This window comes from Corvus cornix, chromosome 12, assembly GCF_000738735.6.
Source record: "Corvus cornix cornix isolate S_Up_H32 chromosome 12, ASM73873v5, whole genome shotgun sequence".
In the NCBI taxonomy this organism is placed as follows: domain Eukaryota; kingdom Metazoa; phylum Chordata; class Aves; order Passeriformes; family Corvidae; genus Corvus; species Corvus cornix.
In genome coordinates, this window is record NC_046342.1 from 8316426 (window position 1) to 8332901 (window position 16476).

Consider the following 16476-nt stretch of genomic DNA (forward strand, 5'->3'; position numbering starts at 1 on the left):
CATTGCTTCCTTTCACATCAATTCCACTTCTTTAAGATTCTTCTCATTTTCCAACACAACCTTTAGCTGCCACATATACTAGAAAATCCAAATAAAAGGTTTTATCTGATAGTTTTCCTTTCTTAAAAAATTTATTTTAAAGACTATAGTTTTGTCTCAAAATCATGTCCCTTTTGACAATAACTGTTACTCAGGAACATGTGCATGATAATACAATTATTCTAAATTAACTAATAAGCTCTTAAAGAATGAGAAAAGAAGGACAAAGAGGAGAAATGAAGCCATAAAAGAATTGTTTTTTCTATGCATTCTTGAACATACCAAAGTAATGGATTAGATGACAGTGAATGAAAGAGCTTAAAATCATGGTTTGAAGCCCATAGAAAATGCCTCACTTTAAACTTCTAATACCAAGTCACTACGAGCAAATGGGAATGGCCAGAGAGGAAAGCTGGAGTTAACTGCACACACATCTCAGCAGTCCCTGAACTGGTTGGACAGAAGCCCTGCTAACACTGCCATCACTCAAGATGGGAAAAGTAAAGCAAGGCACTACAAAGATCAGTGGATGGACTAAATAACATCAGGAAAAATCATTTCAGGTTTAGAGCAAAAGGCTCAACAGGGGAATGGAGTTGTGGAGAAGCTGCCAGCAGTCACAAGCTAATGTGCCACCTTCTGAAGGGACTGGTTTGCCAATGGGTGGGTTACTAACATGCCAAAATGCCATTGTAGGGCCAAATAAAAAGATTTAAAAGGAAAGCTCCTGCCATGAAATAAACTTTTAAGTGATTGCTTTCTCAAAAGGCTTAGACTTGTTCTGGCTGATTTTCAAGCCCATTGCACACGTCTTCCTCTAATACCTAATACCATGGAGCTGAGTTAACTCTATTGTGACTTCACTACTAGAATAAAAAGCTACAGTTAGCAGTGTGAGAAAAACTTCCTAATCTTCTGCTGCATACCAACAGACCTGTTACCTGCTGGGCACTTCCCAAAAACAGCTGTCACCTTTTACTCCTCATGACAGGTGAAACTGGTTGTAACTGTGTACTACCCTGCCCATGCTAATGTTAGTGCAGGTTATTTGGAATACAATGTACTTCTAGAAAAAAAAAAAACCCGTGCAAAAATTAGCTCAAAATTATACTTTTACAACTGAAGTGGGGGTTTTAAAGTACATATACACCTGGAATTCCCTATCTCCCTCACTATGGGGATCTCATCGGCACTCAAAAGTAGCCCAAATTTTAGGCATTAGGCAGCCAAGTGCTGCCGCACAGTGGCACCACGGCTTTAAGCAGCACCGATGCCGTCGGCGGTAAATTTAACACGCGTTACCCTGAGCTCCACTGACACCAAAAGATGTCATCATCCTGCAGGAGATGCAGCTGAGAGAGAAACATTCATCTCACCAAGCTGCATAATTGGTGTGGGCCATGTCCCCACTCAAGGCTAAGTGCAGTTTCATACAAGCAAATGTAAGGAGGCATCACAAAGACCACAAGTTTCAAGTCACAAATGGACTTCAGAGGGTGCTCGTTCAGCTGAACTACTGCAGTTTCAAGGATAAAATCCATGTTTGACTACCTAAATATTCAATTCCCAAATTAATAATATGGCTTTTCTAAAGAATAGGAAGGACATCTTTACTGTTTACTCTCAGTCCCATGTCATTAAGTTAAAAAAAAACCCCAAAACAACCAAAAAAATCAACAACTTTAAAGCTGAGCTGAGAATCAAGTTTTCCTGATATTAGAAATACTATTACAAAGTGCAACAGTGTTAGAAAAATACTATTCCAAACTGGGGTAGTAGCTGTCTTCCTCTGCTTAGCACCCTAAATTCTGTGCTAAGAATAGAGTCTTATGAAAGAGCTCCCTCCCAGAAAACCAGCAATCATTAGTGTAACTTGTGGGCAGTGCTGCAATGACTACTCACATTAACTATGCACACACAAGTGTAGGAAAAAAAGGAAAAAAAAAAACCAACAAAGAGCTGCTCATGTTTGTAGTGTTTTAGCTATTCCCCAGCTTCTTCCAGAGAGGTAACATTTGGCATTTTCCAGTTTCCAGAATAAGATATGTGACTATAGGAGAATGATTTGTGTGGGATGAAAGCTGTGCAGGGTCAGGATGAGGCCCCAGCAGGTACCTGACAGAGCTGAGGGACACCAAGTGCTCTCAGGGTTTTACCTCAGTGTTAGTCTGCAAGAGCATCCTGCAGGGACCACGTTTTGGGAAGGAAGGGTGATAGAGACTTGGCAGTGCTGGCTCAATAGCTGGACTTGATCTTGAAGGTTTTTTCCAACCTAAATCATTCTATGGTAACCATTTTGTGGCTAAACACTAAACCAGACCTTCAGAACTATCTTGCATGGATGCATGCAGAATTACAAAGTTCCAAAGATGTTTAAGAGTCCAAAGAACCCACTGAAGCTTAGATGAAACAGTTAAAGGTTTCAGCTGGAAAAGGAAGTACTGACATTTGTCCATTTGAAGTTTTGTTTGTTTGGTAGTTGATTGTTTTTCAAACATACATTAACCCTTACCTGCATTTCAAGAAGCTGGAATTCCAATTGAAAAGACAGGGAGTGACATTTCCCTGATAATCTGTGCTTCTGCACTGTCCTGTTTTCAGCTGTTATAAAATCAAGTTAACAAAATAATCAATTACACTTCTATTCAATGACTACTGCATTTCTTCCCTTAATCATATTTAAAGTACCAACTGATACAATCCCTCATGTAAAGAAGTTTAACATGTTTAAAAACCCCAACAACTAACTCCACTTTCCCCCTATGCAAAGCACAATAATAGTCTGTCACTTTCCCACTAAGCAAAGCACTACATTTACTCAGAAACTGTTTTGTCAATGAACCAAATCTTATTGTATTTCAAATATCAAAAATCTAATTGTCTTTCTGCTAACAGTGAAGTAGAACATAGGTTTGCAGATGAACTGCAACCAGTATACTCAGTAAAGGGCACAAAACTGCTTACTTTTTTCCACTGTTTTCTTGGAACAGCTTATGAACTGGAAACCAGTAAATGTCATGAAAAATGGGAGATCTGTTCCTAGACTTTCAAGTTGAGCTTTCAGGTCTGATGGATATTCCTGTCCCTTGGTTTCTCCCTGAGTTTCTCTTTGGAACGATTTTCTAGAATGGAAAAAAAGAATAAAATCAAAAGGGCAAAATACCCAGACGTAACTTGTTTTTCCATGTCAGTACAGCAATATCATTAAATAAAAGGCATTGGGAATGGGATCTAATGGTTTTCAGACCCAAATCAGTTTTCAAGGAGTCAAATTTCAGTTGGATCACATTGCTGGAAACAGCAAACTATTCTAACTTACATAAACTCTTTCCATTCACTGCCAGGTAGACACAGCTTTTACTCCAAGTCTGGAGGTGCAAGTGTCCCTTTTGAGGAACGTGCAACAAAAGGGACCCTAAGATGCCTTTACTCATCTAAGTGACTTATTTTATCCACTGAGTTTACATTTACTAACACAAGGAAAGTCCTAACATAGAGGCAAAAGCTTATCCCAAACAATTTTGTCAAAGAAACTCTGTTAATCTAACAAATGAATAAAAGGCATACATTGACTTCAGTATCTCCTCATCAGAAAAAAAGTGGATTCTTGTCAGGTATCTTCATACTTTTCTGTCAATAACCTAATTTCTTCTTCCAGTGCCCGGATTTCACTTTCATAAGCTTGATAAATGCTCTTGTCCATTTCTCAGGATCAGTGTTACTGCATAAAACAAAATAAGGATTTTTCTCAGGAACAAACAAACAAGGGATTAATTTTTTAACAACACAAGCATAACATTAGGTAACTGTTTGAAGATACAGACCAGTGCACAGCCTCCAGAGACAGACCTTAAATCAGGGATCTAATGCAGTCAAGGGCTTTAAGAACCTTTTTAATTAATCCTAGTTTGATCCAGGAGCACATCCAGCTGTTTTACATTTGCTGTAATAGAACAACAAGCTGCTCCACAGGTAAAAACCAATTGCAACTAGAGATAAAAATTGAACCCAGCTTTGACCAATTGACCTAATGACTCACCTGGTCAGACGAGGCACAGCTGCTCCTAACACTGTTCCTAACACAATCTGCCTTCAGAGTAAACAGCAGTAAAGAGACACAAATCTCAAAGACACTTTATCAGTAACTTAAAAAATAGATAAACCTCAGTTTTCAGGAAAGATAATAATCTGACATTCAGCCTAGCTACAACACATTCAGAAGTCTGTCGGAGATATTATGCAGCTCAAAACTAATGTACTAATACTTTTGACCAGGAAAAACCCAACATTTAGTTTTGTGTGGTTTTAAACCACCCCTATTCTATGTGCAAGTTCCACACTAGCATGGTTCAGTAAAAGGGGATGAGGGGGAAATAGGATTTTATTTGTTTATTTAGTAAGAAATAGTGCCTTTATAACACACATAAGAAAACAACATCCAAAGCATGCTTTGCATCAAAGACTTGCTTAGTGAATAAAGGAAGTATATGCAACTAAATAATTATCCAGTCACCACCAGATTTTTTTTAACTGGATACAGTGAAGAAAGTCACGGTCATAATAAAGAGTATGGTGTGAAAAAGAAAAACATTAAAACAGCCAGAACTTTACTCCAGGTCAGCTGGTCCCTCTTTTAACAGCAGCAACACAAGACAAACTACGTGCAGCTACTTGAACTCAAGGACTTCACCAGACTGCAGAAGACTCAAGCACTAATTATGACTTCAGGGAGCTTTATATCTGGGAGAAAAACCCTATACTTTAACTAAGCAAAACAAAACTTTTACAAACACTTCTCCTGTCGTATATCATAAGCGTGTATATACGTGTATATTTATAAATATTTGTGCATTAACAGCACATTTTTCACCTTTCTACGTACCTGCCCGTTTATACCCCCGACTATTTGATGTTATGCTGCCACAAGAGCAAGCGCCTTGGAGCGCTTGCGAGAACCGAACTGGACCTTCCAACCTCGCAGGGCGATGCTGAAATCGCGACTCGTCCGAGGAGCCGGTGCTGCCCCGCACCGAGGCTCGCAGGTGCCAGAGATGCCGCGAGGGCGGGAGGAGTGTCCAAGCAGTGCAGTCCGGCAGCCCCGGCACGGAGCGGTCGGAGCGGTCGGAGCGCTCTGACGCGGCCCCGGCGGCCCCGGCACGGAGCGGTCGGAGCGCTCTGACGCGGCCCCGGCACGGAGCGAGGAGCGGTCGGAGCGCTCTGACGCAGCGCGCGCGCCCCGCGCCGTTCGAACCGCGCGCCAACCTACAAGCCTGGGCGCTACCACAGCTGCTGCCCGAGCGGGGGGCGCTGGCCGCGCCTTCCTTCCCCTTCCCGGTCAAACAACAGAGCTGCTGGGGGATAATTCCCGAGTTCATTATTATAAATGACAGGAAAAAGCCTTGCTTTGTCGGCTGTTCCCTTGGTTACGTTAATTTTTGCTCACGTGTTCCAGAAAACACCCCTGCTTTTCTTCCTGGTTAGTTACGTTCAAAGCGTCCGCTGTTACACGAGCCAGCCCCTGTGTTCCCACCACATTTGACCGGCCGGAAACAGGAACCCGGCAGAGACGAACACCCCATCAGAAGCCAGCGGCCCGAGGAGGCGGAACCCTTTTTTCGAGTGCGGGCTGGGGAGAGTTGCGAGGGGGACGGTAAGCTGGTGGCGCTGCGGGGCTTGCACATGGCGGCGGTGAGGCGGGGCCGGAGCCGCCTGCGCGGCTCCTCAGTCCGGGGGTCCCTCGGCATCTCCCGGGAGGGGAGGGTTGGGCTGTGGGCGGCTCGCGTTCCCTCCATAGGGAACCCTTGGGTTATACTGCAAAGAGCCGTTTGCACTTACTCTCGCGCATTTGGTTATGTGGTTTAGGGTTTTAAAAACCCCCCAGCGCCTGAACCCCGGTTCCTGCAGCAGCGCGGGATTTGCTGTCGCTGCGCTGGAGCAGAGCGTGTTACCTACTGCAAATCAAAGAGTGCTCTGCTTATAGGGTTCTTCATGGCTTTCTAATGCGCTGATTTGTCCCTGATTCGTTGTTCTAATCACGTTAACTTCTGTGTCATTGATCTGTTTTGTCTCCTTGCAGAGAAACAGAGTGTGTGTTCTGGGTGTCACACCTTGGCTTCTGAGCATGGAGAAGGAACAGGTTTCCAAACGTTTGTATGCCCTTTAGAGGAATGGGGTCCCTTTGTGTAAAAGAGTTAAGTAAGGACAGCACTGGGTTAAAGAAGAAGTCTATAGAAAGCTTGGGACTTGAAGCTTGTACATCTTATTGTGGGGAGGAGTCATCCAAAAATCAGCCAAAGAACCATCCATCGTGTTCACTTGAAGTCAGCAGCGAAAAGAGACACAAAATGCCTTGTGAACAGCACAAGGAACTGTCAGCTGCTTTCTCCTCAGCAGCTGGCTCCAGGCCTCATTTGCAAGGGAAGAACAAAGGTGTGAGTTCTCTACAAGACCAAAACTCAGAGCATGGAGCTGCTGCTGCCAGTACTGATCAGAGTGATGGGAGGAGTGACACGGACAGTGATGCTGCAGGGGCCCAGGAACACATTAAACAGCAGCTGAAGAGCCCAAAACAGGTTTCCAAAACATTTAAGAGGAATACAAGCAGAAAAAAATCCAGAATGTGAAGGTAATAAAGGTGGGAATGGGAAGACAAGCCTTCTGGAAGATAAGGAGCTTTGTCTTCATGCTGCTGCCTCAAAAGAGCCCAGTACAATAGAGAAATAGCTCCAGGACAACCAGAGGAGGCTGGCAGCTCTGGAAGAGAGACACAAAGTGAGAGAATTACAGAAGAAACTCATTCAAGGAGCTCTTTCTAATCTGGTAATTATACTCACAACTTCTACCTCAATACAAGGTACTAGCACAGTAGAAGGAAGAGGGTAATTAATACATGTGGAGCAAGATGCTTTAAAATCAGTCTGGAATTTCTGATGACATTGCCAGTTTTCTTTTGAGAGTATACAAAAGGCTGCATACCCCATCCCTGGAACACCTGTAGAGTTGCAAGAGGAATAGCAGATTCCTCTTTTTGTGTCATGGAAATGTCTTTCAGAGAGTCATGTCTGAGGGCAGCAAGTATTTGATGTGTTTGACTTGATGAGTCTTTCCTAGGATAAGCAGCCAGCATGAAAAGCACAAACACATAATATTCGATTCCGATGAGGAAAATTAAGCTGAAGTGGATGAGATGTTGAAAAAAGATGCAAGTTCAGGAGATATACAGAAGTAAGTGTTACAGGGAAAAGTTTAGTGTGACATAATCAGAAAGTTGAATTTTTATACCAAACTGTCTCATGTTGTAACACCTGAGTTACCCTTTGCATGGGTATTTTGCCCATGGTAAAACCGAACAGTCGTAACTGTAAAGCAGAATTGTACAAGGTGTGTGCACAAGGTAAGATGTCTTTCTGCTGTCATCATTAAGAATGTTGAGTATTTTTATCAGCCACATATGCAGCCTGTGTGGTTCTTTGCCCTCGTGAATCTTGGTTTTTCTCTTCTGAATCCAGTGAAATTTTGTATTTAAAAACAAAGAAAACAACAACAAAAGAAAACATACACAGCCCTAAAACATTCCACAGGCCACCAAAAGGATGGCTTGTTACATTTGATAGAATATAGCATTAGGACAGGCTTAAAGGATGTTTGTTTCTTGAGACTTACTAGGTAACTCTGATGCAATGTACTGATGTGTTCATACAGTTACTGTCCTGCGTGCTTCCAGCCTGTCTGATTTACAGCGCGTGTTAAAATGGAGATCTCAGTCGTCCGCAGCCATCAGTTTTGGGGGGAGATGTGGGATCCCGGTGTTGAGCTTTTACTGGAACAGCTGCTATTTCACTGCAATCTAGATTTCAGCACGTTCAGGAGAACTGCTGCTGCCTTTCATTTTTCGTAGTACACGAGGCTGTAACACAGACCATTTCTATTGGAGCCCACGTGTGGTGGTGGGGGGAAGAGAATAGGAAGGACGCGAAGAATAGGGCTGCTGACTTTATTGCTGTGTTGCTCATGAGTGTTCCAAGCAGCAGAAGTGCTTAACGCTTATAATTGGTTCTTTGTTTTGTGCAGAGGGCCCAAAGTTATTTTGTAGATCAACAGAGCCCAGTGAAGAGAAAGACGGTTGGGAAGACAGACGTAGATTGTTGCTTGAGGTGAGTAGGTAACGTTTGTTCCCTGGTAACTGTGGCTGAAAGCTGAGCATGAGGAGGGAACACGGCTATGAATCTGCATGAGAAATTAATTCAGGACCTGGACAAGAGCCTGAAACTTTGTAATTACCAGAGAACAAAAGTGGTTTAGTATACTGGTTGTGATGTCACTCAGGTAAACCACTAAATCTCTGTATGTTACAGGACCAGCTATTTAACTGCATGTAAAGAAAGTGTTCAAGAGAAACAGTGAATTTAGAGACTTCTCCTAGGAGTGGATTCAGAGACTTCTCCTAATAAGACGTTAGATTTTCACTATTTTCTGGAATGCCGAAGGAAGCATAAGGACGCCAAAAGAAAAAAAGTGAAAGTAAAGCAATAAACATTTTTTTCTGATGAGAAGCGTGTCATGTTTCTTCCTTGAAGAAGCTGCCAAACAGTGTTACTTTGGAAATCCTTTCCAAGATCTAATAGGAAAAACTCTGGGCAAACCCTGTTAGGCAGTGTTTGTGAGCTGGGGCTGATGGCCTCGGCTTCTGGGGAGGCACAGGAAGGCTCCAGTCCTGACTGGCTGGGCAGGCTGGGGCCATTGAGCTCTGCCTCATCCCTGGGGGCTGCAAGGGAAAGCAGGAAGGTCAAGGGCCCCCCAAGCCAGGGCCAGGGCCAGGCCAGGCCAGAGCGGTGCCCTCAGCCCTCCAGGAGCGGACGGGCTCTGCCAAGCCCAGCCTGGGCACTGCCCCCAGCCCAGGGACACCCGGGTGCTTTGCCTCATACCCGTGCCCAGACCAGCACAGCTGTCACACTTCCAGCTGGCTGTGCTGTTTCTCAGGCCGGAGCAGCGCCTGTGAGTGACCTCAGCAGCGGAGGAGCAGCACAGGAGCAGATCCCAGGGCCTGGGGAAGAAGGAGGTTCATGGCGCTGAGGACAAAGTGTCAGAGCTCGGGATTGTCTGGCTGAGCTCTTCTGGCTCCTTCTGCTTCCAGCCCTTGCCGAGACACGGGATCACTACAGAGCTCTGGGTGCCACTTCCCAACTTGGCCCTCCTCCGCTGCCTCCTCCCTGCCTCCTGGATAAAGGCACTCCCTGGCATTGCACCAGCTGTGCCTCCCTCCTAGTTCAGTGAAGGCATCCTTGTCCTCCCAAGGTGCCTCTCCCATGGAGACAGGAAAATTGATGAACTCCTGCTGCCCCGGCATCAGGCAGGCGCAGGGTGTCCCTGCTCCTCACCCCTTGCTCGCCAGGGTCTCGCTGATTGTTCTAGAAGCCATTGATCTGGATTTTCCAGGAGCATGTTTGCAAAGACATGAATGAGAAAAGGCCAAAAGAACGGTTTGTGCTTCTCTTCTAGTTGTTTTTTACAATATATTTATTTGCTAGTAGGAAAGCATGGACCAAACTGGCAAAAGTGCCTTTCATGTGGGAAAAGCATCCCTCCTGCATTTGACTTCTGAGTGGCGGACTGTTTCAAGCTCTCCCAGTCAGATGCACACAGAAAACTCCCACTGAATTCTCTGGGTTTCCATCGGAGTCAGTGTAAAAAGTTGGGCAGGCGACTGCCAGGGCCAGGAGCCCTGGAGTGGCACTGCATGAGCAGCCCCTTTCTGCCAACAGTGCCACCCTCGATGGCTGCCCCAGGGCCTGGCATTTGACCCTGCACTTGCTGCAGGAACCCCTGCCCTGGTTCCACTCTGACCAAAGGCTCAGACCCATCTCAGAACCTCGGTTCCCAATTGGGCAGCCTCAAATGGGTGGCGTGGGACTGAGGCCATCGTTGCCCCTATTTTGGGTGCGCGTTGCTGATGTCAGAATGGCCATTGTGACCCGTGCGACCAAGGCCACAAGAGGGAACGCTGGGCTCAGGCCGTGTGTCAGTGCCGCCTGACAACGGGAGGAGAAGGCAGGACAGGGACGGGGCTGCCCAGGGGCCAGAGGGGCCCCACACCTCGGGGCTCTGGGCCTGTGCTGCAGGCTCACCTGCCTCTCCCTTCCCAGAGGCAGCGGAGGAACATCCAGAGGAGACAGCAGTGTTCCTCGACGCTGTGACGGGAGGAAAAGGAGGACAGGAGCAGGGCTCACCAGGGAGTAGTGCCCTCGTGGCTCTGGGCCTGTTCTGCAAACACCCCACACTCTCCTTTCTCCCATAGAGAGAGAGGACGAGCACCTGGAGGAGACCGCAGTGTTCCTGCACAGGGACTCACTGCTGACAAGAACCATGGCAGACACGAAACAGGAGGCCCCTGATGCCAGAGAGCCAGGTGAGGGCAAAGCAGCCCTCCCGCAGCCTGGCGCAGGGGCTGTCGGGGCAGCCAGCGTGGGGCCCGGAGCGGAGGCAGGGGGAGGCAGGAGCTGCCCAGCCATGCTGGGGCTGGGAGCCTCCTTCCTCCCCAAGGGGGGCCCAGCTGGGCCGGGGGCAGCTGTTGGGACGGCCGTGCCCGCGCTGTCCCCTGCTCCCCAAGGCCTCCAGGCCTGCCCATCAGCCAGGCAGGCAGGGCCAGAGCAGCCCTTGGGGCCGATGCTGCGGGCTAAGAGCCCCGCAGAGGTGCTCGTGCCCGGTGCCATTGGCTCTGTCCCCTGCAGCGTGCCTGCTGTGCCGCCGCGCAGAGGCTGACCCGGACATCTGTGGCGACAAACGGGAGAAGCACGGGCTCTGTGCCCACGTCTTCTGCCTGGTGAGTTGCACCGGGCCTCCCTCCAGCATTGCAGTGGGCAGCCCCTGCCACTCTCTCCTCATCAGCTCCTCGCCTTTTCCGCAGTATTTTGCCAGCTTCCTTTCTCAAAAAGACGATAATCGGACAGGACTCATGGGCTTTCACCCTCGCGATATCCAACTTGCAGTCAGCCGAGCGGCTCAGAAGGTGAGAGCCTGACAAGAGCAGGGAGATTTGTGCCAGGCGAGGTTTGCCAGAGCTTAGCCCAGACCCCACGAAAGAAAGGCCGGCCCTCCCTTCCCACCAGCTGTGGGACAAAAGTCTGGCTCCCAGCGGCTCCACAGAGCCTCTGGCACAGGAGCCTCTTCCTCCAGGCGGGTCTGTGGGCTGAGACCCAGCAGCGGCCACAGTCCTGCGCCCTGCCCGGAGCCGTGGGACTGCCTGGCGAGGCCCTGAGGCTGCCGCTGATGGGGCTGCTTGGCTCTTTCCAGCACTGCTGCGTCTGTGGGGAGACTGGGGCCACCATCATGTGCTGTCAGGAAGACTGCGACAGATGGTTCCACCTGCCCTGTGCCAAGCATGGTGCCTGTGTCACACAGTATATTGCACCGTACAGGTACCTCCTCTCCCCTTCTGGTCACCCCTGCAGAAGGACCCAGCATTTCTCACTTTGTCCATTCCTTTTCCCCCAGCACCTACTGCCCTGAGCACCGCCCACATCTGGAGCTGGGGGTGACTCCGGAGCCGGAAACCGAATGCCCCATCTGCATGGAGACCGTGGACGATAGAGAGACTTATGGCACCCTGGTGTGCCCAGCGTGCAAAAGGGCCTGGTTCCACCGGGACTGCATCCAGGTAGGAGCCATTCCCGCAGCCCCGGGGCACAGCAGGTGCTCAGCAGCACCAGGGCCTCACTCACACTGCTGCTGTTTGGCCTGCAGGGACAGGCCTTGCGCGCTGGTCTTTTATGCCTCCACTGCCCCCTCTGCAGAGACATTAGAGCATTTCTTCCCCGAATGTTCATCATGGGGATCCGAATCCCCTTCAGGTGGGTGTCCTTCTGCCTGGTTCACAACACAGGAAGGGGCAGGCGCTGTGCCGTGTCAGGGCCCGCCCCGGCAGTCCTGGCCCTGCCCTGTCCCGTGAGTCGGGGCTTCAGCTTCATGCACGACTTGCAAAAGCACCGGAGGAAGAGCAGGGACAGCCTGTACCTCCAGGATGGCGGAGCAGCACAAGCTAAGCAGCTTTTCCTTTCTCCATCAGACAGCCAACATGGGAGGACAACGATTCCTTTGCTGAATTAGGAGAGAGGCACAGCCGGTGCAATGCCAGAGAGTGCCATTATCCAGGAGGCAGGGAGGAGGCAGAGGAAGAGGGGTAGGTCGGGAAGCTGCACCCCGTCTCGGCAAGGGCTCAAAGGAGAAGGAACCAGAAGAGCTCAGCTGGACAATCCCGAGCTGTGGAGACTTTGCCTTCAGTGCCATGAACCTGTTTGCTTTCCCAGGCCCTGGGAACTGCTCCTGTGCTCCTCCTGCGCTGCTGAGGGCAGCCACCGGCGCTGCTCCGGCCTGAGAAACAGCACAGCCAGCTGGGAGTGTGACAGCTGTGCTGGTCTGGGCACGGGTATGAGGCAAAGCACCCGGGTGTCCCTGGGCTGGGGGCAGTGCCCAGGCTGGGCTTGGCAGAGCCCGTCCGCTCCTGGAGGGCTGAGGGCACCGCTCTGGCCTGGCCCTGGCCCTGGCCTGGCAGGCCCTTGACCTTCCTGCTTCCCTTTTCAGCCTCCAGCCATGAGGCAGAGTTCAATGGCCCCAGCCTGACCAGCCAGTCAGGACTGGAGCCGGCCCATGGCTCCGCAGAATCCGAGGCCATCAGCCACAGCTCTGGCAGCCCGGTGCCATCAGGTCTGTCTCCTCCATCTCCATCTCGAGAGAGCAGAAAATGCAGCAGCACCAACCATGCAGCATTGGAGCCGTTGCTGGAATCTTCCTCGCTGGAGAGCAGCAGCCCTGGCACAGAAAGTGAGGCAACATCAGGGTCATCAGACAGCAGCTCCCCAGACCCTGAGGACGGCAGCCGTCCTAAAAGTCCTGGACCTGACCATAGGCAAAGCCGCTCTTGCCAGCAACATTGGGCCCTGAATCGAACTGTCCGGTCGAGGAGTTGCCGAGACAGAAACCACAGGACAGGACCAAGGGCTGAGAGGCCCAGGTGCAGGGGGACACCATCAGAGACATCCCCCCGACGCAACCGCTCTCGGCAACAAGGTCCGGCCCCAAATCCACCTGTCCGGTCGAGGATTCGCCGAGACAGGAGCCGCAGGACAGGACCAAGGGCTGAGAGGCCCAGGTGCAGGGGGACACCATCAGAGACATCCCCCAGATGCAACCGCTCTCGGCAACAAGGTCCGGCCCCAAATCCACCTGTCCGGTCGAGGATTCGCCGAGACAGGAGCCACAGGACAGGACCAGGTGCTGAGAGGCCCAGGTGCAGGGAGACATCATCGGGGACATCCCCCAGACGCAGCCGCTCTCGCCAGCAAGGTCCGGCCCCAAATCCACCTGTCCGGTCGAGGATTCGCCGAGACAGGAGCCACAGGACAGGACCAGGTGCTGAGAGGCCCAGGTGCAGGGAGACATCATCGGGGACATCCCCCAGACGCAGCCGCTCTCGCCAGCAAGGTCCGGCCCCAAATCCACCTGTCCGGTCGAGGATTCGCCGAGACAGGAGCCACAGGACAGGACCAAGGGCTGAGAGGCCCAGGTGCAGGGGGACACCATCGGAGACATCCCCCAGACGCAGCCGCTCCCGCCAGCAAGGTCCGGCCCCAAATCCACCTGTCCGGTCGAGGAATCGCCGTGACGGGGGCCACAGGACAGCAGCAAGTGCTGAGAGGCCCAGGCGGAGGGAGACATCATCAGGGACATCCACCAGGAGCAACCGCTCCCGCCAGCGACGTCGCGCCTCAACTCAGACCTCGAAAAGCAGCATGTAGTGTCATCTTTTCTTTCTAGTCCTCCTGTTCTCTGCCAAAAGTGAAGGTGAGGAAGGTCAATACAGGGACCTTGAGATTTGCAGGTCTCTGAGAAAAGCGTATTAGCTCTTGACATTGCTATTGGCAGGAAAGAAATCTGTGCTAAATACCTGGATTTCTATGTTACCACGTATTAAGTGAGAAGTCACTTAAGGGTGCGGCTAATTAAAAAAGGACACTTGTTCCTGCCTTTAGACTCAAACCTCAGATGTTTCCCCACTGCTTCCCCTTGATAGGGAACCACTCCTTAATGGCTTTGGATACATTTAGGGAGACACGAAGAGCAAGGAGGCTCTTAGGGAAGATGTCTTTGAAAAGGACATGTGCTGTGTTGCTATCCTTGAACAATCTGATTTTAGGAAAGCCAAAAGGAAGAAGGAAGAAGAGAGTGAGACATTGCCTCAAGTGTCTGAAGACATCGATCGCGATATTGCTGCTGATTTAAGAGACTTGTTTGGACTTTCAAAGAACAAACCAGAAAAAACGGAGGACTATTGCTGCTGATTTAAGAGACTTGTTTGGACTTTCAAAGAACAAACCAGAAAAAACGGAGGACTATTGCTGCTGATTTAAGAGACTTGTTTGGACTTTCAAAGAACAAACCAGAAAAAACTGAGGACATACTCTGGGACAAAGAGGATGCGCAGGACTCTGCCCCAGCTGACCATCTGGGACCTCTGCCTGCGAACGACGTAGCTCAGGAGTCGAGCACTTTCACTTTTCCTTCTTTGGAGACACACAGGAGTCGGGCATGAACGAAGGTAACAGCAGAACCCTTCTAAGGGTGCCGTTTCTAGGAAGAGCTTATGGCAGGCACTGCAGAGCAATACGGTGTAAAGAGGGTCAGGATCCGGGGGATTTTCAGCGGCAGAAGCCAGTAATTAGAAGCATTTTGATCTTCATTTCTACTTGCCAGGCTTGTGGTAGATTAACGAGAGGTAACTCGTGCTTGCATCTCAGGAGTTTTGAAAGGTGTGCTTTGAGAAGGCAGTGGGGTCTTTGCAGAGTGGTGAAAAAGCTTGTTGTCATCCCCTAAATTTCTCAAACAGGGAAAAAGGGGACACACCAGTCATGGCAAGTTTCACAGAACCCGACAAGATTTCAAAGAAAATGTGTGTTAATGTAGAGTGAAGAGCAAAACCCTGGAGCTGACCCCAAGATTCAAGAACATTTTATTAGTTACTGAATTCTGTTCTTGGACCTTTAGAAAATGGAAACTGAATGACACATGATCATTGGCGAGTCCTAACCTCAGATAAAATGAGGCCTTATGAAATTAAGATGAAACAATATTAAATCAAGCCACAGTCACGTAGGAAAGAAAAGAAACTGTGTGAAGCTGTCCAAAAGATTAAAAACCCCAATGCAACAACACAAGGCAACAAGCCCCCCCCCCCCCCGCCTACTTCTGCTGAATTCAGAAGGTAGGTAGTGTCTTCTGAATGCAGCCATAGGGGTTTAAGAATACGTAGGGGATCCCCAGAACAACGTGGAAAATACTGGAGCAGAGATTTAGCTCAGAAAATCTGAGGGGAGAAGATTCTGTCCTCCTTAAATCTGCCTTCTCCAAGAGAAGTATTTCACTTGAAAGGGGGAATTTCTCCTTGCAAGTAGAGGAATAACCCGGTTATTCCAGCTTGCTTTCTTTTTTGGTGCTGTTATTGCAGAGCCTTACATACTTGGACCAATAAAACCGGTAAAAGTCACATGGCAAGAGGATCCACGTTTCCAAGACAGCAGTTCCGAGGGTGATGATGAGCCCGAGACATCAGAAATTGGAAAGGACCAAGAAATGCAAGTTCCATTTGTATTTGTTGTCTCCTTGGTTGCAGTAGTTGGATGCTGTGGGCATATTAAGAGCAGCACTCAGGAAACGGGAAACGGACATTGCACACCTCTGAGCGGTGAAAGTCACCCTGGAAAACCTTTTGTGCTGCACAGAGTCAAAACTCCCAGCAGCCCATTTGGTGTGAAGTTGAATATGAAAAGAGAGAAGTGGAGCACAAGAAATTAACTGGGTCGTTTTGGTTTGACCACAACCAAACGGAGTTTGGCCAAAAGCCAAAGACACAGTCAGTTTTCTTTTAAAAAGCGGGGTTTTTGATAGAAGGCTGTATTTGGTTACTGCGGAGTAAAGCTCTTCAAGGCTGACCATTTCTCTGAAGCGCTACAGCTTTAACTCGCGTTCATGGAATTTGATAGTGCCTTTTAGGATGCTAAAATCCCTTTGTACTTGTCTAGGTTTCTTTCTTTACCCCACACGGAAAGTGCTAGAGTTTTCTTCTTCTCCAAAGATGATGAACGCCCAAGAGGTACAACAGAACTTATTCACCCCTTTTGTATTTTTTTCCTTTTAAACTCTTACTGGAATTCAGTGAGGAAAAAATGCCGCCCGCTTATGAATGTTTTGTAGTCAACATTTGCCATCCTTACTCGGGGTCTAGGCTGTGGTAGAAGCCCGCGAGGAAGTCCTGGCAAAATAAAGGCTGAGCAGCTGTCTGGCTTTCTTTTCTTCCAGATAATTGCTTAATAAGTGTCTGGACTTCTGGAGCTTACCAAAAAAATAGTCACTGGACAAGTTGCCTAGACATTTCGGACCCTCCTTTCA

General features: G+C 49.0%; 1 protein-coding gene and 2 long non-coding RNA genes across 5 annotated transcripts; 2 read left to right on the forward strand and 1 right to left on the reverse strand.

Annotated features, from left to right (window-relative positions):
- Positions 1-3072: 3072 nt before the first annotated feature.
- On the reverse strand, positions 3073-5149 carry LOC120410650. The gene is made up of 3 exons (XR_005602951.1): positions 4922-5149; positions 3607-3760; positions 3073-3161 (listed from the first exon to the last, which is right to left on the reverse strand). It is a non-coding gene; the product is annotated as an uncharacterized LOC120410650 (long non-coding RNA).
- A 525-nt stretch (positions 5150-5674) lies between these two features.
- LOC104683269 lies at positions 5675-8588 on the forward strand. Of its 3 annotated transcripts, none has more exons than XR_005602984.1 (3): positions 5675-5727; positions 6116-8192; positions 8394-8588. It is a non-coding gene; the product is annotated as an uncharacterized LOC104683269 (long non-coding RNA). The 3 variants fall into 3 exon arrangements; XR_005602983.1 differs by lacking the exon at positions 5675-5727 and having other exon boundaries at positions 5734-6858; positions 8110-8192; XR_005602982.1 differs by lacking the exon at positions 5675-5727 and having other exon boundaries at positions 5734-8192.
- A 1541-nt stretch (positions 8589-10129) lies between these two features.
- Positions 10130-16475, forward strand: LOC120410681 (serine/arginine repetitive matrix protein 5-like). Its single transcript, XM_039559215.1, has 10 exons — positions 10130-10444; positions 10767-10858; positions 10943-11044; positions 11329-11453; positions 11530-11692; positions 11779-11885; positions 12101-12214; positions 12342-12460; positions 12616-14629; positions 15536-16475. Exons 1-9 carry the CDS (start codon positions 10402-10404, stop codon positions 13827-13829), a joined length of 2079 nt encoding a protein of 692 aa, XP_039415149.1. The 5' UTR covers positions 10130-10401; the 3' UTR covers positions 13830-14629; positions 15536-16475.
- Position 16476: the final 1 nt, after the last annotated feature.

Bases quoted from the DNA above. Each gene is read 5' to 3' on its own strand.
- LOC120410681 (XM_039559215.1), top strand. From the start codon at position 10,402: ATGGCAGACACGAAACAGGAGGCCCCTGATGCCAGAGAGCCAG. The intron at 10,859-10,942 runs GTGAGTTGCACC...CCTTTTCCGCAG, and splicing joins GTGCCCACGTCTTCTGCCTG to TATTTTGCCAGCTTCCTTTC. The intron at 12,215-12,341 runs GTAGGTCGGGAA...TTGCTTTCCCAG, and splicing joins GAGGAGGCAGAGGAAGAGGG to GCCCTGGGAACTGCTCCTGT.